This window comes from Panicum virgatum, chromosome 3K, assembly GCF_016808335.1.
Source record: "Panicum virgatum strain AP13 chromosome 3K, P.virgatum_v5, whole genome shotgun sequence".
Taxonomy (NCBI): domain Eukaryota; kingdom Viridiplantae; phylum Streptophyta; class Magnoliopsida; order Poales; family Poaceae; genus Panicum; species Panicum virgatum.
Window position 1 is genome coordinate 15,653,810 of NC_053138.1, and position 24,795 is coordinate 15,678,604.

At 52.6% G+C, this 24,795-nt stretch overlaps 4 protein-coding genes across 4 annotated transcripts; 1 reads left to right on the forward strand and 3 right to left on the reverse strand.

The window, feature by feature from the left end:
- Nucleotides 1–654: 654 nt before the first annotated feature.
- LOC120697842 (fasciclin-like arabinogalactan protein 13) lies at nucleotides 655–1,815 on the reverse strand. Its single transcript, XM_039981202.1, has one exon. The coding sequence runs from the start codon at nucleotides 1,739–1,741 to the stop codon at nucleotides 938–940; it is 804 nt and encodes a 267-aa protein (XP_039837136.1). The 5' UTR covers nucleotides 1,742–1,815; the 3' UTR covers nucleotides 655–937.
- Nucleotides 1,816–4,184: 2,369 nt separating this feature from the next.
- LOC120697845 (fasciclin-like arabinogalactan protein 13) lies at nucleotides 4,185–5,395 on the reverse strand. The gene has a single exon (XM_039981205.1). The coding sequence runs from the start codon at nucleotides 5,185–5,187 to the stop codon at nucleotides 4,435–4,437; it is 753 nt and encodes a 250-aa protein (XP_039837139.1). The 5' UTR covers nucleotides 5,188–5,395; the 3' UTR covers nucleotides 4,185–4,434.
- Nucleotides 5,396–10,324: 4,929 nt separating this feature from the next.
- LOC120697844 (E3 SUMO-protein ligase MMS21-like) lies at nucleotides 10,325–12,745 on the forward strand. The gene is made up of 7 exons (XM_039981204.1): nucleotides 10,325–10,507; nucleotides 10,618–10,689; nucleotides 10,783–10,893; nucleotides 11,004–11,114; nucleotides 11,325–11,464; nucleotides 12,186–12,268; nucleotides 12,347–12,745. Exons 1-7 carry the CDS (start codon nucleotides 10,436–10,438, stop codon nucleotides 12,493–12,495), a joined length of 738 nt encoding a protein of 245 aa, XP_039837138.1. The 5' UTR covers nucleotides 10,325–10,435; the 3' UTR covers nucleotides 12,496–12,745.
- Nucleotides 12,746–13,688: 943 nt separating this feature from the next.
- On the reverse strand, nucleotides 13,689–18,971 carry LOC120697843 (auxin response factor 15-like). Its single transcript, XM_039981203.1, has 12 exons — nucleotides 18,288–18,971; nucleotides 18,134–18,190; nucleotides 17,827–18,018; nucleotides 17,642–17,726; nucleotides 17,026–17,116; nucleotides 16,785–16,949; nucleotides 16,205–16,324; nucleotides 16,033–16,105; nucleotides 15,201–15,360; nucleotides 14,260–15,122; nucleotides 14,066–14,187; nucleotides 13,689–13,982 (listed from the first exon to the last, which is right to left on the reverse strand). The coding sequence occupies exons 1-11, from the start codon at nucleotides 18,630–18,632 to the stop codon at nucleotides 14,131–14,133; spliced, it is 2,208 nt and encodes a 735-aa protein (XP_039837137.1). The 5' UTR covers nucleotides 18,633–18,971; the 3' UTR covers nucleotides 13,689–13,982; nucleotides 14,066–14,130.
- Between the last annotated feature and the right edge of the window lie 5,824 nt (nucleotides 18,972–24,795).

Consider the following 24,795-nt stretch of genomic DNA (forward strand, 5'->3'; position numbering starts at 1 on the left):
GGAAGCCCGCGTTCCCAACTCGTAAACGCAAAAAAACTGTAAATGCATTAAAGTGAAAATGAATTTTGCTAATTCGAAGTACTAAATGAAGTCTATTTACAATTTTTTTTGCATGGTTGGGTTGTAAATCGCAAGACGAATCTAATGAGCCCAATTAATCCATGATTTGCAACAGTGATACTACAGTAACCATCCGCTAATTATTGATTAATCATGAATTAATTAGCATCATTAGATTCGTCTCGCGATTTACAACCCATCTGTACAAAAAGTTTTATAAATAGACTTCATTTAGTACTTCAAATTGGCAAGATTCTCTAGAACAAAATTTTGCATTTACAGGGGCGCCAACTAAACACGGCGTCAATTTGGTCAGAAGACAGCAAAACATTGCTGGCAAGCAATGCAAGATCTACTGCTACTACTGCGCGGCGCAACGCAACTGCTACCACCACCCATCGTCCCATCGATGCCTTGGATATCTTATCTACAGAGCATCGATGCCTGTGAACCGCTCGCACTACTACTGTCTGCAGGTCACTGTTTTATACCGGGGGAGTATAAAATGCTGCTTCAGACACAAGCGAAGGCAGACACAGAGCTACCAGCTACGTCCAAATAAACAAAGCCAGATCCAGATCGCGGCGAGCAAGATGGAATCCAATGAAAGAAGCACTAGTGTATATCACATTAAGTTACAAATACAAATCACCAAGAAGCCAAAAAAAAAGAGGGAGAGAAAGAATAAAGCCGATGGACGCACAAATGCACGGTAAAGGATCAATAATCGATCGATCCATGAGTGTACGGGGACACCAGCTCGATCGTGCGTGGCAATGCACGACGCACGAGATCTCGTCCATGGATCACACCACCACCAACCAGTGCACCACCCTCTGATCTCCGGATGTTCGAATAATGATTCTATCCTCCTCGATCAGAAGAGGCCGCCGAGGACAGCGGCGCCGAGCACCCCGAGCGCGGCGACCCACCTGGCCACCCCGGCGGCGGGCGCGGCCGCCGACTTCTTGTCCTCGTCCGAGGCGGTGGAGTCGTCGGCCACGGGCGGCTCGGCGATGCCGGCGGCCTTCTTGTGCTTCTTCTTGGTCTTGGACTTGGACGGCGCCGGGGCCGGCGCGGGCGCCGGGGTGGGCGGCTTGGGGCCGAAGAGCTCGTACGGGAGCGGCACCTTGTCGACGGGGTAGACGGCGAGCGGGAAGTCCTTGCTCACGGGGCTCCCCAGGAGCATGGAGTTGACGCCGGTGGAGACGTTGACGTTGTTGCCCGCGCGCTTGATGTCGTACTTGTAGGGGCCGTCGTGGCCGGAGCCCTGCGTGTTGACCTTTCCGTTGAGGGTGCCGAGCATGGAGAGGCTGTAGAACCTGGGGAGCACGCAGTAGAGCACCAGCTGGATCTGGTCCTGCGGCGACAGCCCGTTGAGCACGCCGGCCTTGAGCTTGTCGAAGGCGGCGTTGGTGGGCGCGAAGATGGTCAGCCCGTTGTAGCTGTCCGTCAGCTGCGCGTTGATCTGGGTGTCCACGCGCGTGTCGTGGAGCAGCTGCTTGAACTCGCTGAACTGGTCGTCCTTGAGCGCCTTGTTCACGTCCGTCGGCGGGGCCGCGTCCGCCGCCCCGGCCGGCCCGGGCGCCGGCTTCGCCTTGGCCTTCTGCGCCGCGGCCAGCGCCGACGACGCCGCCAGGAGCGCCAGCAGGATGGCGAGGCGCGGCGAGGCGGCGGCCATGGTGGTGGGCGGTGCTGCTGGTGCGGTGCCTGCCGGTTGGTGTGTGCGTGTGCGGTGGAGGCGCGGATCTGGGCTTGTGTTTAATAGACTTACTTATAGCAGCGGTTGGTGTCTTGGTGATTGGTGACTGGTGAGTGAGCGCGGTGCGGCGCGAGCGCTTGTGCGGGCGGCGCCCCGTCGTGAGCTGGACGTGGTGGGCTGAGGGGATCAGTGGATCACGGCCTTTGCGAGCGTGTCAAGTCATGTGTCGCGGCAGCCTCCCTTTCAATTTCTTCTTTTACGTGCGCGACGATGTGATCCTGCGAACCACCTGAGCCTGAACTCACCGAGAAGCCAGTGTACTCCGTTGTGTACACAGTAGACAGTACACGCCATCTGGTTTGCCACAGTCTTCAGGCAAGTTTCCCATTTCTCAGCATACAAAATTTGTGAGAGTTCCTCCATGGTTGGTGCGCACCAAAAGCTTTGCATCAAGCACTTGCCCTGCATTGGGCATTGCAGATTTGGAAGTTTGCGGCACGTATGCGTCGGTGTACCAATCAGATACGGCTGTACATACACGTATGTGTGCATGAAGTACGTAGTTCCAGTCCAGGCTGCCGCATGTGGCGGCAAGTCAGGCTCGCCAGCTTGCCGGAGAGCGATGTTTTTTTTTTTTTTGAGGGGTGGAGAGCGATGTTCTACCTGCATCAAGAAGGGGGGCTCCAAATATCTCTTGTTTTTTCAGAGTGCGTAGTATCAACCAGCTGGCTAGCCGCTAGCTCTATACAGCAAGAAGGCATGCGCCGAATGCGTTTGCATCTTGGCTGGCTTTTGTCGGCTGGGAGTTGTATATTCAGCAAAAGTGGTGCTTGCAGATTAATTAGGCCAGGAATGCCAATTATATTACAGTATCTTTTTTGTATATTGTATCTAATTATATAGTCGCTGATAAACAATGCTTCAACCATCAGCGCCAGCCCCTTTGCGTACGTGCTTATGGCGATTTGTTAATCGCGCCGTGGACGAGAAGAAAACTGGAAAAGAAAATGCTAATCATGCGTCGGCTGCGCAGACGAATCCCACCGACAGTCCAAGCCCCCCCGAGCGTTCTACTGCAAGCTTGGCTGTCAATCTCAGATCATTGCCGCGGTGACAGCGTCCGCCCAACGCTGCGACGTGCAAAAGCTGTTTCGCTGGCCGGGGGATTATACAAGCCCCCCCTGCATACTGAGATTATGCAGTCGAAGCCGGACAGCTTTCTTCAGAATTACAGCGAGATCTCAGGTGATGGTATGCGTGCTGCTGCTGAGGAAGATTCTGGGATTCGGCGATGGCAAAATTCTGGGTGGCGTCCGGCCGGCTGGATCTGCAGCGGCAGGCATAGCATTGGAAATGGAAGCGCGTCGCGGTAGTAGCAGGCTGCGTACGCCGGGTCACCAGCTGACGACGAGCAGGAGATACAGGCGACGGCGACGCCGCAGCGGCCGGAAACTGACCGCCGATCCATTGCGCGCCGATCGTGCCTTGTTCGGCTGGTAGCTTGAGCTAGCCAGCAACAGTGTTTTCCTCTCACGCCAAATCAGCCCAGCCACCAGCCAGACAAACGAGGGGCACGCCGGCAGCGGCGGCTACCGCACAGGAAATACAAAAGCGCCGACCCACCTACCCGCACAAGGCAATGGAGCAAAGCAATGCTCGATCCGAAGCCCTTCCCAAACAGGTCGTCTAAACTCTGAACCGGACCTTGATGTGTGTATATATGTAAATATAAATCTCATGTTTCAGTGAAGCAATCCTTATTCTTATTTCTCGTAATAAGTCCCAAGTGTTTGGTCTTCGCCTATGCTGGGATCTCATGTAGCCATGTGCGTATGGGAGGAGGCCCTGGCGAGAGACTAGAAAAAATGGCATCGGCGACAGGTGAGCGCCCGTGGCCGCTCGAGTTTTCCAGCTCGCAAAGGCTGCAGGTGCCTCGCACTCGCACACGCTTCCGGCCGGGAGAAAGCGAAACCGACGGCCCAACGAGAGATGCTTGGCAGGCAACACATGCTGACATGCCGTCTCTCTCACCGAGCCGTCGTCCCCCGTCAGCTCTAGAATGTGCTACGCTGTGCTCCGCAACAACACCAAACCCCCTTTTCACTTTGTCGCGCTCACGCAAATCACACGATTTAAACGAGGCATTGGGCCCTGCGTTTTGGACCAGGGTCGGGCCGGGCTTGGTTATCGTTTTCTCCCTGGGCCTGCCTGGGTTCTGGGGCCGGGCTCATCAACTACACCGACAAGGTTTGGGCCTGGTCGCCTGGATGCTTCTTTCACTTTGGTGAAGTGACCTTGTGAGTGGCAAAACTGCTGCCCAAATTGAGGCCTTCTTTTTGTTCAAAAAAAAAAGAAATAAACGAGGCCTTCTTCGGCATAGATTTAGCTCCTCCAAGTCCAAGAGCAGTGAGAGCACCAAGGAAAAAAAAAGATTAATTTTGCTAAGCATACTAAGGAAAAATAATGCTACTGACGAAAAATAGGAAATGGAGAGAGAAACAGCTCAGTAACTGAGCATCATTAACATTCAGGGATGGGGATCACATGGCCCGGTTTCTCCAAACCAGGTGAAGCAACGAACAAATCCAAGATCAAGAGAAGAAGAAAATGAAATCGCAACAAGAACACTACTCATGCACATGCACGCAGGCTCTCGCTTCCTCCACGGATCCTTACAACAGGCTGCCCGCCGCGGCGAGAACCAGCGCCGCCAAGCTCCACCCGGCGACCCCGGCGCCGCCGGGCGCGGCGCCGGAGGGCGCGGAGTCGGCGGAGCCAGTGGGCGCCTCGGCCACGGAGGCCCCCTTGGCCGGCTTCTTGGTGGGCGCGGGCGGCGCGGACGACGGGGGCTTCACGCCGAACAGGTCGTTGGGCAGGAGCACCTTGTCGACGGAGTAGACGGCGAGCGGCTGCGTGTCGCGCAGCGCTGTGCCCACCCTGGTGGCGACGAGCCCCGTGGAGACGTTCACCTGGCTGTTGCTGTCGGCGGTGATGTTGAGCGTGTAGGGCCCGTCGGAGCCGGACGCCTGGGTGCGGACGGGGTTGCTGGCGGTCTCGAAGGAGTCGAGCGAGTAGAACTGCGGGAGGATGTGGTACTGCACCAGCGACACCTGCTCCTGCTGCGACAGCTTGTTGAGCGTGCCGGGCTTGAGGCTGTTGAAGGCGTTGTCGGTGGGCGCGAACACGGTGTAGCCGCTGCCGAAGGAGTTGTTGAGCTGGCTGTTGAGCTGCGTGTCCTGCTGCGTCGCCTTCATCAGCCGGATGAAGGTCGCGTACTGCCCGCCCTTCTCCAGGATCGCCGTCACGTTCGGCGGGCCCTTGGGCGCCGCCGGGCCAGGCGCCTGGCACAGCACCGCCGGCACCGCCAGCGCCAGGAACGCCGCCGCCAGGAGTCTCCTCGCCGCCATTGATGAGGATGAGGACATGAGGTGGGCGGCGGTGGCGGTGCTCACAGCTCACTCGGCTACTGTTAACTTAACTGCAGGCTGCAGGGATCGAGATGATGGTGCCGACGGCGATATATAATAGGCGCGGCGCGGATCGATTGGGAGTTGTCAGCATGTGGGAAGGGAACAGTCTGGCAGGGGAGGCCGGTGTTGACCGGATGGTTCGGTGATCTGATAGTGGAGGCGCACAGAATCACAGATGGGGAGGGCTAGTTAAGAGCAAATTGCAGGTACGGTTTCAGGTTGTTTAATCTCCTCGTTCAAAGTTCAGCAATTGCTCAAGATGCAGATCGGATTTGAGCTTAGTTAAGTGCGGGTCAGATCGGTTTCAAAGTCTTACATTGATTCTGGTTTTATATCAGCTGAGAGTTTTACAGGTCACTACTGCACGCATCAGTTTTCTTCACGTGGAGCGTAAAATTTTGTGGTGCTGATGGGGGGCTAGGACTGTAGCGTTAAGCTTTTGCGTTATGCCGTGGCACAGTTTTCTGATGGCTTGCCAATTCGCCTTGCCTTGACAAAAACAGCACTGCATCATGCAGCTCATGGCATACAAGGACACTGCCATGAAATGCGTGTGTCCATGAAATGCGATCACATGGACCAATCAACGGTTCTCTGCAGGACACTGCAGGGCAACCGTATTATCCATCAGAAACGAACAAACCACTGTGCGATGGGCTAAGCAGAAAAGATTCCCCTATCTATATTCAGCATTTCTCAGTTTTTCCCCCTTCTCTGAAGTCTGAACAACGGTCACCTAATGATGCATAGCTTTGCTTTAAGACCGCAGCCAGATTCAGAAAGCCATTCGTGTAATCGTGTTTGCACGACTCCAAATTGCCACCGAGAGCACACCGGAACTCAACTCGGTTGCACTACCTGTCGGACAATTCAATTCAGTTTCGTGCCTGCCCACCAACGGATGCCTGCCCACCACCGACAAAAAAGTGTGCGCTTCGCCGGTCATATACTGTACTATCTTCTGCTCGCCGAGCACGACGGATGGAAACCCAGGCGTATAACTGACCAAGAAAGTGTTTGCCAATGTGTGCCATGATTGAGCACACACATAATCAAAGGGATTAGCAGGAGTGCGATAGCAGGGTTTGTTTGAGCTCCAAGCGAGCCAAGCCGGGGAATCTCGGGTGTGCTTTCTCGCAACTCCAAAGCGGATCCTGCTTCTTTTTATATTGTTCGATCGCGTTGGCAAGAACCTCCCCAGCAGGCCAGCATTAGCAAACAGAGCTGGCCGGATCCAAAGCAACTCGATCCCACAAAGAGAAAGCCAACGGGAAATTCTACTTGGGCGATGGGATTTCGTGACCATAAAACTGCAAGCATTCTTTAGTCCGTTCGCCCCCTCCAAGGCTAAAAGAACCCCATGTGGACTTCCCTTCCTGCGAGATCTCTTCTTGACTTGCGTAAACTACAACAATAGACAAACATTTGTGTTCTGAACTTGGTCAGACGAAGCAGCATTTGATTGCTTCTACTCGACCACGTGACTTTCAGGTTACAATACGAGCATACGACAAAGGCGTAAAGTATCCGTTGCCAAGGCAGTGCAGGAAAACAAAGGCCGTTCCTGACTTCCCGATGGCACTAGTATGTTATGCACTGCAGCACTGGTAACCAAACGGAACATTAGACAAGGCACAACAAAAGTAATCGGTATTTTTGCTGATGTGGAAAAGAGAAGAAAAAAGAGAGAATGAGGCTGGCACCCATACAAGCAATAAGCTGGGCACCGAAGTATAGGCAGCAGCGAGTCCCAATAGAGACGTACGTGAGGAAGAATAGAAAAAGATAATAGAAATATATAATAATAAAAAATATTAGATAAATAGAAGATTAACTATTATATAGTTTGATTCTTATAATTTAATTTATAGTGAAACACTTGGCTTTATTATTAATCTTGCTGAATTTGTGCGGTTACTGTGTGTAACGATCACTGAACTATGCAGATTTATGAATATTTGCCTGGATCAGGCATGCACACAGGATGCCGTTGGGTACCCATTGTCCATACCCAAACCTGTACCCGTATAGTTTGAGGAGGGTATGGGTTATCCATTTGTTTTGTGGGTATGGGTAGGGTGGCAGAGGATATTACCCGTTTTATCTGTTACCCGCGGTAGGCAGACAAATCCGTTCCGCCTCTCTCGCCAAGTCCGCCGCCCACGCTAGGGAGAAGGGGGATGCAAGCGCGGCCGCCGCATTCGGGCCTCAGTGCCGCCTGCTCCCTCATCGCTGATGACTCGCGCGCGGGGGCGGAGCCGGTGGGCGTGCACGGCGGTGGATTGGACGAACAACGCAGGGATGGAACCTGGTGGCCGGGATATTCTGAGCGGCGCGAACAGAGCACGTCGGGAGCCCTGCCGCCGCTGCTTATTCACCTGTCCCGCACCGTCCCTGCCACCATCGTCCGTGGATCAAAGTTGCTCCGCATGAATGGAGTCACACTGCACCATAAAACACATTCATGATTCATGAGCTCGCTGATGGCCACGGCACTAACATCTCGTCGACCATGGAGGCCGAGCGCGGCGGCCTCTTGCGCGCACCGCCGCAAGCACCTGGTGTGTGTGCTCTAAAGACTAGCCATCGGATGAGGTTACCGCCATTCATGGAGTGAAGAAGGGGAGCCTGATTCTGCTCATTTGCCCAAGTAGAGTAATCTCCAAGGCCGCGGCAGCAGGGACGCAATCGTCGCCAGCTAGAACTTCCTTAGGCCACCCGCAACGGGCCGTTAGTGTTGCCGATAGCAAGTCCACGTCGGAGAGAGAGAGGAGGTGAGAGAAGAAAATGTCGCTACATCTAGCGACTCTCGCTAGCACACGGTTCAAGACCAGCGGGCCCGCCAACATGGTTTACCGAGCTGAGACCAGAAGGCAGAACGCGGCCGGCGTCGCGGGGGAGGAGGAGCTCGAGTGACAGCATCGCGGCCCAAGATTTTCCGCCGTCGAAGCTCCGTGGCGGGGAAGAACGGCGCCGCCTCTAGCTTGGGGACGAGGGATGTGGCCTCTGCATGCGAGGAACGGGGAGCGCATGTCACGGAGAGGCAGCGCCGGCAGCAGACGGGCCGCTCGCGCTTGGGCGCAGGCAGTGGCGAATCTAGCGCGCACACATAGAGGGGGCTCATCTCCTTTTTTTTCTTCTTCTTGTTCCTCCTTTCTTCTTCTTCCTCAACCCTTCCCGCAGGCGAGAGCGGAGGTGGGGGTGGCGGCCGGCACGGGCCCAGGCAAGCGTGTAGGTGGGGCAGCGGCCGACGCATGCACAAGCAAGAGCGGAGGCTGGAGCGACGGCCGACGCATCTGCGCATGCGCAAGCAAGAGCGGAGGCGTGGGCGGTGGCCGGCGCAGGCCCAGGCGAGCGCGGAGCGCCCATGACCACTCGTGCTCTCAGATAACGAAGAAAGACGAAGAAAGAAGTAGAATAATTTAACAAGCGGGGCTCATAGTTGCCTGCTATTAAAGATGAACTGTTGAAGGAGTTGCCGTTTCTGCTTTCTCTAAGTTGAGCTGGCAGTGACACGTCAGTGCTGTAGAGAGCAATTGTCGTTTACCACTGTGGGTGCCCTTATCCATTGGATAATCTGTATCCAATGGGGATTACCCTCCCTTTTAGGAGAATGGGTATCTGGGGATGGATAAATTACAGGCATGGGTACGGATTACCCATTCGCTACCCAACAGCATCGCGAGATACGAATCCGGCCTGTCTGATGTTTATTCAAAGCTGCTGGGCGAGGTAGCTAGGACATCAGTGTAGCAGCATTTGCTGTTCCTGGCCATGCAAGTTGCGAGCTAGCTGACCCCACGGCGAAGCAGGAGCGCCTTGTTGGCCGGCATATATTCACGTGCCAAGTCGCGCTAGACTTGCTATGTGCTATGATTCTGTCTTCAGAAGAAGTGAAGAACCTTGCTCAATCAGTGAGGTTAGTAGTAAGTATGGATACAGTACAGTACTGAAGAACTTCAGATTGATCATCCCTTTGTCCGAAACTTCGAATGAGCCCCTGCTCGTTAACTGTGCTACTAGCACTTCAATCCTTATCGATGGCTTCGCTTTTTCGGAATAAAAATGACGCCCTTTTCTACCAGTTTTCTGCTCTGTATATGTCGCTGGCGTGCCTTTCGTCTGCGTGAAGCAGGCTGGATGGAGCCTGCTTGTGCGTTGTCATGGAGGCATGGAGACCCCACAGCATGTTCACCAACAGGAGGAGATCGGTTATCCTAGCTGGGGCAGCTCGATCCATATGCCTGCAGGCTGCATCCTTGCAGGAGAGGCAATGTTTCCAGGCCAGGCTTGCCGCGAGCAGGATCAGCTGGCCGGTCACATGAAGGCCACGTCAATTCTGAACGTTCAGATCCAAGGTCCAGGTAGCAGCCAGTACGGTTGTAGACCTATAATATGATTGATCCGTTCATCAGCGCCGGAATGACTTCAATTCCTCTGGTTAGAATTGTCTACTGTTGTTTAGTAGGAGGACCATTTCTAGGTCTCTTACAGTTTCGTCCCTCTTGCAAAAAGGCGTAGGAGCAGGACTCTGAATGCTCCTGAGCCATTGACTTGTTAAGGCTGTTAGGAAGGGCGGGGATCCAAATATTCAGATTTCTGTTTAATTTGTCTGAAATATAATTAGTTCAAATTTGCATTGATTCTTGAATGCGCCACCTCTCTCTCCCAAGCCATTAGTGTACTTTGTTTACCAGGATTTCCCAAATTGTTTACATAAAAGAAAATAAAAAATAGAGGGTCCAATTTTCTAAAAAAATTACTGAGGGTTAATGTAATGGCAACGTATCAGGTGCAAACCAATCTCTCCGTACAAACTATGGAAATTCCAATCTGAGTCATTAGATCAACATTCAAGCAGTATTGGGGATTGAGTAATTTTACAATCTGGTTCTGATAAAATGGTAAAATTATCCCAAAATGTAATTATCCCAAATTCGATTGGTTCTGATAAAATGATAAAATTTCCAAAGAAACAAACTTTTTTGTTAGAAGAATTCAAATAATCCTGAACGTATTCCAACATGGCTGATAGAGATTAGTATCCAGCCCACTGACAACTAATCATGGGCCTTCGAGACGGCCCTCTCTCGAGTCCGTTACTCAGTTTCCTTCCACCCGGCCAAGTGGCCACACAGTTTCCCTCCATTCCCACGCGACGCAGAAAAAAGGCGCGGGAGTTCGACGGAAATCGCCGCCGGAGATGTCGTCGGTGACCACGAAGCTTGCCAACACCGCCAACATCGCCACGTCGGAAGCGCAGGCCCTCGTCGCGGTAAGCTCCATCCGGCCTCCGCAGCCCACCTCTCTATCGCGGGCGTCAACTCCCCCTCTTCGGTCGCTCCCCGCATAACCCTAACCCTCCGTCGATTCCCAAACCCGCAGGATATCCGCAAGGCTCTCGGCAACATGAAGTCCCTCGCCGTCGAGTACGAGAGGGACGGCAAATCCGATAAGGCAAGGGCGCACGAGCGTTCCCCCATTTTAATCCCCATCTAACCTCACCTGTAAACCCCTAACATCCCAACCGCATGAGATTGTTCTTTTCAGGTGCAGAAACTTGAGGAAATGGTGATGGAGATGGTGGCTTCGTACGAGGACTGCACGGCCTTGACCGAGGCGATTAAGGTGGTGCCTCAGGTGTACCAGCCCTCTGATCAGGTAGGGGTGCTACCTGCCGTCCGGATTGAAGCAATTTAGGGCACTTGACATTGGAGCAATTTTGTCTAAATATTTGTCTTTTATTGTTTTGGTACCGTCTCCAATTGAAGCCAACGGATTTCCAAACATTGATCGAGGCGGAGGTAAACAAGATCAAGGAAGCCTCATCAGCATCAGGAAAGAACCATCAACTCATTCGACAGTTCAGGGAGTCTGTTTGGGTATGTCCCACTCCTTGGTCATGTGATGATCATTTGAGATTATGCATTTTACCTGCGCTCTAGGTGCTCAAGTATAATTGGCTATGGGGAAAAAGTGAATTTACCAGTTTCCTAGAATGAATTTCGGTTGGGTTACATTTGGAAAAAGAATGACATGTTTGTGTGTACTTGCAAGATGTCTGATCTTCTTTGTCTCGTTGTTCTCTGCAGAATGTTCATCATGCAGGTCAGCCAATGCCTGGTGAGGAACAGGAGGACATTGTCATGACTAGCACCCAGATGAGCATCTTAAACGTCACATGTCCATTAACTGGGAAGCCGGTGATTGAGTTGGTAGATCCAGTTCGCTGGTATGAGTACAATTTTATTTTGCATCCTTTTGAATATTCTTAGTGTTTTTTTCAGCTCAATGACCAAAAGTTGAGTGGCATACTACTGTTCAACATGATAAAATTGACTGAGGCTTTTTAGACTCTGTCATGATAAAAGGGAATTATTTGTGACAAATTTATTTTTCAACTGATAAAAATGGAGGGAAATTGTAGTCACAAGAACATGTTCCCACTGCACTTTGAATTATGTTTAATTGTTTATTGAGTTCTACAATTTCTCTTGTAAGCACTTTGAATTATGTTTAATTGTTTACGGAGTACTACAATTTCTCTTGTATCCTTTTGATGACTTACTGAAATCATAAATCAGGATTACCTCAATGATATGGCATTCATATCAGCACAATGATTTATACTCAGCTTTAAAATCCTGGTGGTCACTCTTAGTTTATGATTGTCAATAGCATACAGTTTTCGACACCAGATGTCCGGTGCTACTTGTACAAACCTCTCTGCTAACCTGACTTTGAGACGTAACCCAAAAGTAATAATATCCCTTCTGTCACAAAGCTATAAACTGATACAACTCTAAGCCATTGTAACTTAAAAATCTTCAATTAACCTGACTGAATTAATGAATAGAGGGGATTTCGAGTTAGGCATTTAAAATGTTTCGGTTCGGTATACATGTAGATCTAATTCATTACCGTGACTGAACTCATGATGGTTTCCTATGCAGTGTGGATTGCAGGCACATATATGAAAAGGGCCCAGTAATGCATTATATAAGGTCCCAAAAACCACCACAGTGTCCTATTGCAGGTACGTAGCTGCTCTTTGCCCATTCCTTGCTGTCTCCTTTTCATGAGGTGCTCACTTTGATTTTTCCTCTTTAATCAGGCTGTCCCAGAGTCTTACAGATAGGGAAGGTTGTCTGTGATCCCCTCCTACGCATTGAAATCGATGAGATGCGTTCATCCGGGCCTGCTGTTTCAAATGCAGCAAATATAGAGGACTTTACCGATATACTTGACGAAGATGATGAATGAGGAGCGTCTGGTAAAGGATGGTGTCTTGTTCGGTGCAGTAGGAGGATGGGTTTTAGTATGTCAGGATGCACTCTGTCTTGTTGAGTGCTGCAGCTGGAGAAGGATGGGTTTTAGTATGTTCAGGATGCACTGTCTTGTTGGGTGCTGCCCATGACCTTGCTATGTTCAATGCGAACATGATTTTGGTGTTTGGTTGAACTAATCTAACGAGAGAATATATGTCAGGAGACTTATTCTGCAGTTTATGACATTTCTCTGCTGTATCAAGCTGCTTTTTGTTAGATTGTGTTGATTCCCACCAGGAAATGCACTTGATGCCTTCCCGGCTTGATGGTTGGCCTGATCAAGTGACTAGGGACGTTCCCAAGTGGACCAGCCTCACAAGGTAATACCTCTACTTGATTTCTTTTGTTTCTACTTTCAGGTTACTAGGAAAAACCCTGGAGCAAATTTCCGTCTGTCTTCATTGAACATGTTCATTCAGCCACCATTAAATTTCCATCGCATGCTTATTGCAGTAGTTATGTTGTGACCCCGTTCTCGAAATTTCAGGTGCTCGGAGGAAAGAAGCACCGCAGTTCACAGCCACTCAACTGCTGCAGGCCTGGACCACGGATGGGATCATATGGAGGCAGCGGCACAGCTGCATACACTCGCGAGGAGGTGCTATCGGGCGCGGTGTATGCTTTCAGAGTGGTGCTGGAAAGCGTTGGTTTGGGCGTTTGGCCAACCTCGGGCGCATCATGGTCTCACGGCGCGGCTGGGAGGCAATGGGCAATGGTCTGCATGCTGCTGGGCGCACGGACCCAAGATATACTCGTATACACCCAGGTCGGATCGTTGGACACGCCCCAACGTGAAATTTATCTCGAACTCTCGTGCTTCTCGACGGCTCGATGTCTGTTTCTCCGTCGGCGTCCGGGAAAAATTCAGAGTGCCAGCACGCGCTCGCGGAATACTCCAGACCTGTCTGCCATGAACCGAGAGGTGCACGCCGTCCGACCAATTTCACAATTTCTTTTTTTGTGTCCTTCCCATTTTAGCAAGGTCGTGGTTTTGCTACCATTCTCACTATATACTCCTATATGCTGGACTATGAATGTATTGCCAAAAAATGTATAGTAGAATTGCATTTCTTCTAACAATATAACGACCAAAGTTTTAGTAAGTTGGACAAGATAGCTTGAACGGGGTGCAGGCGCAAAGCAGATCAAAGCAAATTATCATCTCATGATACTTAGTCTACATCAATGCATTAGCAAACAAACCCTCTATAAATGGGTTTGTTATAGAATACAGCTTATAAGAATACAGGCAAGTTCTGAGCAGCAACAAATGCTGATAACATGGAGCACTAAAGATTGTCATACAAAGTGCTCTAACACTACAGCTAGGATACAAGTTTGATCAGCACTCCCGATACATACATTTTTCAGCAGACCCAATCATCAACATGAGACTATCCACAGTACACAGCAGAAAAGTCCCTGCAAAATATGAAAGCTATAATCAATGCATTCGCAAAAGAACAGAACAACTCATATGCTTAGATGCTGTAAATGTCACTAACATGAAGACGAAAGCAGCCCTAGCATTTCTTCACCTCCAAGATAATTAGACTAACAGATCAGATCATCATATCCATCTTGAAAGATCAATCACCCTGCCAACAACAGGCCTTTGCTCATGAACCTGCAGGATTTTTTAAGTCAAAAGGCAGTTTACTCTAGAATGACATCAAGTTACAGACCATAGAACACTTACAGTGGCACAACTGTTGCCCAGCGATTTTGGCACTTGTTGCTTCAAAGATAGGAACGGGGATGGATAATTGGCATCACCACATTCCTTTTGTTTGGACGATGGAACCTTCTCAGCCAAAGATATGCCAAATACTTTGCAACTATTTGTGTTAACTTCCCTGTTATCTGCTCCCTCCTTCCCAACCGAGTGAAATTTCTCAACTGTTGCATGCCTATTTCTGACTTCTTCAGAAACAGGATGAGGCTGGAGCATCAAAGTTTGCTCAGTTCCTCCAATACCTCCAGCATGGCCAAGCACAGCAGGTCTACCATCTACATTCTTATCCAAGGGGCCAAGCCCAAATTCAAAATGGGTCATCTTCGAATTACCTCGTTGAAACGTTAGGACTGATGGTGGGGATGAGGATTGAGATGGATTCAATGGTGCAGGTGGCCCACGAAAAGCACATCCATGAAGTTGTGTGTGCCATTTATTCGCCACACTAGGTGCATGAGAACCATCTTGCTGATGAAAGGCATTATTTCTCAAACACGAATCAGTTAGAGTTCCTCGGTAGGGACGAAATACTTCTTGACCTTGCAAGACCTTTTGGAATCTTTGAGACTCCCCAAAGCCTGAGCAATGGTAGGAAAACCCAGGGTTTCCTAGTGGTGTTCTGACACCATGTCTCGGAACCCCTGGGATATTGTTACTCGCATCATTGGAGCAACTACGCTCATCAATGTACTGCATATTCCTTGCTTCACATGACTGAGAAGTAGCAACAGCAGCACTGTCACGAGTTCTATAACCCAATAATTCTTGACCTTGCAAGACCTTGTGGAATTGGGCAGATTCCGCAAAATCAGGATGACCACTTCCATCTATCAAAAAAGAAAATAGAACTCATGAAGATCAAAACATAATCAACTATACAGCTTTGCTGGGTGTGGAGAACATACTTGGAACTAGGTAGTCTGGATTGACATGGGGAAGACATGGTTTCAGTCTCTTCACATTTGGTGCAGACAGATGGGATCCTGAAACTGAACTAGTCAGCTCGATCTCCCAAGGAGAAATCCTGTTTGGTCGACGGAAATCTACATCATCATCCCATCTGACCTGCACATAGAATAATTGGGGTATTAAAGACATGCAAGGTCATCAGGAGGATTATGTTATGCAGCAATTTGAAACTGCCTTACTCAAGAGAAAATATTTTCTCCCCACAATGGGGAAATGTTGTTGAACTGCCCGGGAATTTCAGGGCGATAACAAATCAGAATAAAACATACTTAATTATTTATGGAAACCAGGATGGCACACAACATGCCTCTAAACTAATACTCATCAGTCATCAAAATATGTGCTATGGAGAAAAACTGACGTAAGCAATTAGTGTCATTAAGATCTAACTATGTTTCTAAATTAAGCAGAGACGACTCAGAGAGCGCAGGTTCTGTAGTAGGTTGCAATTTGCAATCTTCAACATTAGTTATTCATCATGTTACCACACAGATGTGTGTGATTGCTTACTGGCTTATGAGTAAACAAATAGTGCAACAGGTTTAGATTGCCACGACAAATACATGAAGCAAACTATTTAATGTGCTGCATAAAGAAAGGAATATGTTAAATTTTGTATATCTTCAACAGCGATTATATGCACATATAGCTCAAGTTTAACACCAAAAAAGTTACACAAAAAGGTAAGCTGGTGATGAAGGCATCTTGTAAGAAAATAAAAAAGCTGGTAATGAAGGCGTATATATCTTGTAAGAAAAGACAACATACCATCAAACATTTCCACTTTGAACCACGCCACATGGGGTCAGCATCGCCAATTCCTGCTATGATCCCTGTGTATCTGCAGAATAGTCTCGCATGTCAACATCATAAATTTGTATAAGATCAGAGGAACTTTTCCAACCCCATCAAAAAAGAAGACCACAGTAACTGAGCATACCTTCTTTCCGTAGCATCATCACTCTCATATCTCATTTTGAACCTCAACCCAGCAGAAAATGGTTGGCTGAAGCTCTTCATGAATTTCGAATATGGTATGATGAATTCAGATTGACTTAATCTGCAAGGTTTATCAAAGCAGTAATTGCCATCAGGACTGGAACAGTTCTTAACTCTCCACATCGAGGCAAAGAAGGTAACAAAAACACACAACAGATACATAAAAATTTACCAGCCTACTTGTCAGCATAACATTTAAAAACATTATTGCTTTCAGATTGAAAGGGTCCATAATATAAGTATCATCATCAATTAGCGTATCCAAAATATAAGGAGTAATATCACCTAACTTTGGATTCCAGTAAGACACTGAATTACTTAGATAAATTATGGAAAGTGGGTTGCATTTAGAACTACGTAATGGGACTTGGCGCACTACACGAAACAACTGAATCAATGAATATCAGACTCTTTCAAATCCTCATCAGCAAGCAGCAAATAGTACCTTCTAGCATCTCAAAGACTTGCAATGACATGAAAATGTGAGAGCACGACACTGGAACCGGTATGTTCTTGATTACCTGGGGTTATAGTAGATGTGGAACACACTTTTTGTGGCAACAGCATGTGCTATGTTAGCTAGCGAACCAAGATTTGAACACTGATTATAAAGCGCTGGAAAAGCAGATCCATTTTTAAGCTGAGCTGCACAGCGCACTCCAAGTCTTAGCTCGCCATCATCTCCCCTGAAAATTATGAGGAATCTTCAGAAAAGAGCGGCACCAACATGTGATAATTATCACCACGTTCGTGTTGGCCTACCTCAGGAATAGTACGGCGTCCCCTGAGACAAGCTTCTTCTTGTTGACAAATGCACTCCATCCAGTGGTTAAAAGGTGCCTGCGGGGCTGGCCTGCATCACATCAGATGCAGATTCATCAGAGATCAAGGACCACAAGTGACATAACTTCTCATGCTTGGCCTTTACATTCCTTATAAGGGACCATAACTTCCCAATAAATAATTTGACGATTTTCATGAGCAGTCAGTAATTTTAAATAGTTATGAGTCGCAAAGGATAGTGCAGATGCTTGGAGAGAAACACTATGTACAGCACACAAGAAAGCAAATGCAGATAGCATAAAACATTGGCACAGTTTGTACATTTCTCTCTCAGCGTATAATCATTAGTACTGATCATACAACCTGACATATATTCCAAAAGGATGAAGTGTTCAATCATGACTGAGCGAAGATGAAGCATTCACAAGTGCTCAAAACGAAACAAGACGGAGACGGCCAGAAGAAAACACTAGTCCCCGATTGAAGTTTTGCCATTTAATCTCATTCAGTCGCACTGAATCGTTCAGGGCGAACCAGTACACAGTACAGAAGCCTAATGAAGAAGAGGTATGTGTGCATATATTTGTTGATGTACCTCGATAGATGTGGCGGAACCTCCACTCAGTCCCGTGCAAATCCTTGGCGACAAGTTCCTGCGACGGCCGCTGCTGGCTGTAATCCTGCACGCCCCAAAACCACTTGATTCAGCACAGCAGCTCGGAGCATCAACCGGGCACAGAAAAGATGAAACTTTTTTCTCCCATGCCAATCCAAGCGTACCAGAGGCGGGAAGCAGTCCTCGGCGGCGCGGCGCGGCACGGAGAAGCCGCCGTGCGTGCTGGTGTCGGACGCCGTGAGCGTCTTGCAGAACATGTGCGGCATCCGCGAGAAGCGCTGCCTCACGGCGTCCCCGTCCTCGCCGTCGCCGCCGCCCCCGTCCTCCGACCCTCCGCGCAGCCGCCTCGCGACCTCCTGCAGGAGCCAGAAGCGGGCGCGCCCGACGACACAAATCAGCCAGAAATCTTAACCAACGGGCGGAAAACCAAATGGAATCGGACGCCGCCGGTGCGCTGCAGCTTGCCCGCACCTCGTTCTCGGCGACGAGGGCGAGCCGCGCGTACACCTCGTCCGTGGACGCGTCCGCCTGCAACCAAACGCAGCAAGCCAATCAAGCTCCGCCCGCACGGCAATCCACAGAGACACATTGGGCCAGTAGGAGCAGCGAGCCGGCGCCCACGCACATGGAGGGTGAGGTCGACCACGCGGCAGAAGACGTGGGCCGGCACGCCGGGGGGCGGCACGGCGCCGCCACCGGCCGCGGCCGCGTCGCCGAGGTGCTCGAGGTGGCCCTGCGGGAGGTACACCACGACGCTGCCCTTCCGCGGCAGCGGCGCGACGGGGCCGGCGCACGCGTGCCATAGCTCGAGGCACACCGCGGCGCCCGGGCCCGGGCCCGGCCGGGGCGGCGGCGGGGTCCCGGTCCCCGTGGCGGCGGAGCTGGACCGGCTCTGCTGGGAGCAGGCGTGGCCGGCCTCCGCCTCCTCCTCGTCCTCCTCCACGGTGTCGTTGAGGTCGATCCCCGTCATGGCTGCTGCTCTGCTGCCGGCGGGCACGAGCGCGGAGCACGGGAAGGGAGGCAGGGCAGCGCGCCGAGCCGCGGGAGCCAGCGAGTGATATGAGGAGTGTGGGGTGCGGGGGGGTCGCAGGGGGGAGGAGCAAAGCAAAGCACCAAAGCTCGAGCGGCAGGGTTAGGGGGGCAGCAGGGGTGTGGTGGGGTGACACATCGTGGTAATGGCCATGAATGGGGGGTTATGGCGGGGCTGAGGCTACAGGCAGCTACCTGGCTGGGGTAGCCAGCTACAGCTAGGTAGGGGAGGGCGGGAGACGAGGGCAGTGGCGAGGCTGTCGCTGTGAGCCAGCCAGCACGAACAGGCAGCGGCCGGAAAAGATGCAGGGGCGAGGGCGGGCGAGGGCCGGGGACGGCCGTGCGTGCCAGTGCCCAGTGGACATCAATATTTCGCCAGTTCGCCGATCTCCACGGCCGCGCCCTCGCGCTGCTGCGTCGTCCTCGGGGAGTCGCGGGTCAGCAGCTGCTGCCGCTGGCTGGCTGGTAAAGAGATGAAAAAGAGAGCGGACGATGCGGGAGGCGCGCACAGTGATGGCGCAGGCGGGCGGCAGAGGGGGGAGAGAGAAAGGGAGAGGCGGGGTGGTGGGTGGATGCGGACACAGGCCGGCAGGCCGGCAGGCAGGCAGGCGGGCAGGCGGGCGGCAGGCCGCTCGGTACGGCAGGAGCTGGAGCGGGCGGGCAGCAGGTGTACGGGTACAATAACTGGGTGCCGGTTACAGCTGATACGGCCCGACTACCAGACTACTGCAGTCCAGTACGGAGAAAGCGTATACGCATGCCAGTGGAGTGGTACTGAGCTCTGTTCCTGGTCGCGTCGACTGTAAATTTGGTACATACTACGTACCGTATACTAATACACGCGTCATGTACGACGACATGGAGCCATGTAATCCGCTGGCTGGCTCATTGCCGGCTGGATGATCCCGTACCTGTATGGTCGGAAGAAAACAATTCCCTGCGCCATGCGTGACGGCTATATGTGTGGACTATGACGGAGACTGACTGACTGTCTAGCTCATCCGTTCTCTACGACCGTACTGCCAGCGTAGAGAGTAGTCGTATTTCCGGGCAGTAGGGGTCAAAGCGTCGGGGGGGGGGGGGGGGGGCGTACCCCCTGCAGGCTGCAGCCGGGCGTCCACTACTACTGTCAACTCCCTATAGCCATTTGCGCGTGTCCCTGTCCCTGTCCCTGTCCGCGCCCGTGCCCCCCACCTCTCACACACGCGCGCACACCCCAGGGCCCAGGCCCAGGGTCTCTAGTCTCGTTTTTGCCTTCCGGGACCTGGATCGCGAATGAACGGATACGTTTGTTGAGACTGTTGATAGTGAAAAGTGAAAGAGAGAACGAAATGAATGATTATTGTATTGATTGATGTTTAGATTATACTATTTATATGTACGAGGGTGAAAGAGTGCCTATTTCCGTAAGGACGGGCCCCTTCGTGTAAATAGTAACCACCTAATAATATAATAAATCTAATTAATAAATTGATCACTAATCCTATTTTTGTTCGCAGCAGATGCGCCGCGCTCGAGCGAAAACGAGACGAGGCCCCCTTCCAGGGGCGTGCGTTGGCTTGGGCCATGGCGCGCCATTATTGGCCCGTGTCGCCGCCGCGGCGGAGGGGTCCGCGCAGCGCATGTGGTGCGCGCGCGCGGCTCGTAAACCGGCGTCAAGGCGACGATTCGATTTGTCGCGGTGTTTAATGCGCCACATAATCCGCCGAAGTCCGATCCCGTCCGATGGGAAACCCCGGACGATACATTACAAGCTTAGAATCGTTGTGGTACAAAAGCTTAGACTCGTTGTGGTACAAGTACGTGATCGAGTCTCGGCTGAACTGGGAACCTGGCCCCCGCCCCGTGTGCTTCAGTGCTCGGTAAAAACTACCAGTCACCGTTGGTACCAAGTACTCTCTCCTAGTACCTGGTAGAGTAGTGGTAGTAGTACGTACTCCTGCTTGGCTACTTGCGCTTATCAGTCTTCAGGAGCAGCGTAGAGTGTACTGTCCCCGCAAATCGCTGGGGCACCAAGCGGCCACGCGCCAACCTCCCCCTCCCCCACCCCCACACACAGACACGGCCACACGGGAACAAAATATTTAGAGCAAGGATTATAATTTCGCTCGGTGCCGGCGGTAAGCGCATGCAACAGCAGTGGTGGACCCCGCATCATTCAATGTTTTCCAGCAGCCTCCACCAATACGAGCCAGACACGGAAGCAAAAGCTGCTGCAGCAGCACAAAACGCCCGCTTGAGCCAGCGTCTCGTCAAACGCCCACATCCTTCTCTCTCATACTTTTTTCTCCTTCCACGTCGGATTCAGCCGACTGATTCCCACCTATAATACTTGCTCTTATGGCACCCCACGCTCGGCGTGTGACTGTTGACGCGGCTGCCCCCCCGGCTGGCCGCCGCTGCCGAATTTGATGGCGCTGTCGCTACCTGGTGCCTGCCACTGCCACCGCTCCGGGCGGGCGGGCGAGCAGACGTGCTCGAGCAAACAACGGGCGGAAACCACCAGGAGCAGCGCGCAGTCACCGCGCCAGCACACTGCACACCACACCACACCACAGTGACCACACACGCCTACGCATCCCATGCGCCCGCGCCCATGCGGCCATGCCAGAGACAGACACAGACAGAGGGAGGCGTCTCGGCGATAGATCGCCTCATCTGTCGTCTCCTCTCGGCATCGCCTGGCCGTGGCGCCAGAGCGGTCGGTCATACTCGTGTGTGTGTGTGTAGGGTGAGCACAAAGGCGGGCGAAACGTCCCACTCCAACTTTCTCCTCGCTTTTATCGGGCGCGGGTCAGAGCTGCCGTTCGCAGGAAGCGGCCGCCTGCCGCACGGCTGCTGCGCTGCGGCCCGGCCTCCCTCCGCTCCGGTCCGGTCCACGCCTCCCTCCTGACCTCCACAATCCGCGCCCTGCCGCCAGAGGGCCGCGCGCTCGTTCCGTTCCCGCGGATCGCGGGGACCCAACCCAACCCCCAGTGTTCCATGCGCCGTCGTCATCACCACAGCCCGACGCGACTTGGCGGGCTCACCATCGCCACCGCCTATCGTCGTACACCACCACGCCCACTGTAGTACGCAGCAGCCAGTGTGCGCAGCGCAGCAGTCTCTGTCCGGGTGTGACTCGGTAAACCGGCCGCGGTGAAAACTCGGATCGTCTTGCTTGCTCCCTGTTCTCGGATTGATTCCGGCACGATTCGTGTGTTCTCTGCAGCGCTAGGTGCTGAGCGCTTAAGCGAAATCCATGCTCACGTTCAGCACCTGTGGCAGTAACTAGCGAATAATGGCGAGGAGGCACATCCGGGCGACCGGGCCACGGACAGGGCCAAAGCGAGAGCTGCTGCTGCTGCCCCTGGCGCCTCCACGGTCGGGGTCAAGAGACAAGAGCCTTGTTGAGCCGTTGTTGTCTTGCGGCGAGATGCTAGCGAGCGAGCTGCCGCGTTAATGGCGAGGCACCAGGGGTGGAGTGACGAGACGGGGGAGACGCCGCTCTGCTTTCCCGGAAGCGAGCGGGCCAAGGCTGCCCTGCCCAGCAGCAGCGATGGCGTGGTTTCTGGTCGCTGTTGCTCGCGGGGTCGGCGTCTGCGTCTCCTCCCCTGTGCGCTCCGTTGTTTGCTTTCGATTAAAGGAGGACGCGTCGCCGGCCGTGCCCCCGAGCTGAGCAAGATTACGGGTGGCATTTTCCGGAGGCGCCGCCCCTGAGCCGCCGCGGGGCCCCGGTGTCCGCTCGGCTTTCCGGCATCTGCAAAGTGAAGCTGTTTGGCTCGACCTTTGTGCCGCGGCCCGTACATCAGGCACTACGGACTGCCATTAGCATGTTTGCCACGGTGCTCGGACCAGTAGTCCAGTGGTAGTACAAGAGCAAAGAAAAAAAAATCTTCGATTAAGGGACATAAAATTTCGATCAGATTAGGCGATTTATAGTACTCGTGTGTTAGATCGAAACTAATGTGACAGGACTTGCTAAATGAACAGAAAAGCTGTGGTTTTTAGAATAAGCACACGCCGCACATGGCTTTCAGCGCAGGTGAGGGCTGAGAAACTAATTAATGACGACGGGACCTGGCGGACAAGCCTGTCCCCTTGATCTCTGTTCCTATTCCGATTGGTCCCTTGTCCAAACAAAACGTCACGTTAATCGCCCGTGTCGGAGACTAATCACGCCAGACAAACAGCTGCCGTGTGTTGTACTCCTGCACTGGTGATTACAAGGGCGTCGCCGTCGTACGCTCGTACCGTATACCGTCGGGTTGTTGGATGCCAAATCTTGGATCGTGACGTCTCGTACAGTCGTAGTAGTGGTACAGTGCAGGCGCCAGGCCCGTCGCGGTTTGCACGCACTCGTACTGGCTCCGTTGGCCGTCGCCGCGGTCACGGCGGCGCGGCAGAAGATCCCGTCGCCACTGCTTTCCACACCTCTCTCTCTCTCTCTCTCGCTGCAGCGTGCCTCTTTCACTCATCGGATGCTCGCGCGGCGGCGCACGTACAGTACGCGCCGAGGTGGCCGGGCAAAAACCAGCGGCGGCAGGCCAGGCGGTGGATCGCCCTCCGCCCGCGTGGCCGCAGCAGGCTGATGCGACCAGGCGAGCGCGGCGCGCGGCCCGGGCGCCCGACGCGGCGGCAAGGAACCAGGCCACCAGGAGTCCAGCACCACCGCCATGATTCGTCGTATGATTGCGCCCGGGGTGGGGTGGGGGTGCGGGGTGCCGCCGCGCCGCGCGTCTCCCTTTCCTCCCCTGTCGGCCCGTGAGTGGGGAGGCCGCAGCCGCAGGCACCCCAGGCAAAGCAAATCCTTCACAACCGCCACCTCGTGATACGCACGCCGCGCATGCCCCGCCGGTACGGCGTACGGGAGGCCATCACAGGACACAGCAGCACAGGAGGGTGAGAGCCTGAGAGCTAGCTGTGGACTGGCCTGGCCGACTGGCGTGGTGCTGGCGAGGCCTGAGAGCTAGCTGTGGATTCATGCGTACGCCGCCGTAGACCGTAGTGAAGTACGGCGGCTGCGATTCTTGCCACTCGCGGCAAGTGTAAAAAAAGTGAAAGCGCACTGCGTGTATGGCCAAAGATATTTAAGGAATACTGAAAATGCCTGTCCTCCAGAGAAAATATCGCACTGCCCCCGACTCCTGAAAATGTCTACTACGATTTCGGGATAGATTCGAGATTCCATGGCGAGGGGACGCCAGGGACGGAAACGATTTGGGTACGCAGCTTTCACGAGCCGTCGAGCCCCAGGCTGCTGATGCATGATAAAAGCGGCGCCTTGCGTTGGAGGGGAAAAGGCCCGTTCTTTTCTCTCTCTTTTTTCGAGTTACAAGAGCCAACTGTCCGTGACACGGAGACAAAGCACTTTTACGCGCGAGAAAAGACACGGGTTCTTTATGTCGCGGAGCGCTTCTCTGTCTATCACCCCATCACCATGCTGAAGCAAAGGCGTGGTTTTGTAGCGGACGAATCTTCCCCGGAATCGCGAAACAGTCAAACGGACACGGACGCACAGCGACTGCCCACGCCACTACCCACTGACCACTGTGTACACGGTTGAAATCCTCGGTCCGCAACTTTTCAAAACAAACCTCGGTCCGCGGCGTGCGAATCGGTGTGATCCGGAGGGCCTCGACGAAACTTTGCAAGCGAGATCCTGCGATGAATGATGATCCCACATGATCCGACATGGACCCCGGCATTAGTAAATGAGCATCGTTGCGGAGTAGGAGTATCTTCTAGTACTTCGTGAACACATTCGCCGTTGCGGCTTTGTTTTCAGATCCCCATGCCCCCGGGCAAAGCACCATCTTCTTTTTTAAAAAAATAATAGCACCTTGATAATTAAGGCCGGTTTGATTTCCATAAATAGGGTGACTTATAAGTCATGTGTGTTTGGTTGTAGATGACCTCTCCAACCGTCGCCCTCCCCCTCCCCATCTCTCTCTCCTCTCTTCTCCTCTCTCCCCAATCCCCAACCCGGATGACTGACGCCCCCGCCACGGTGACGAGCAGCAATGCCAGCAGGAGGCGCGGGGCATAGGTCCCCCACCCCGCCCCTTTTATCCCTCACCACCGCGCGGAGCGGCCGAAGAGGTCGGACCTCCGCCTCCTCGCCG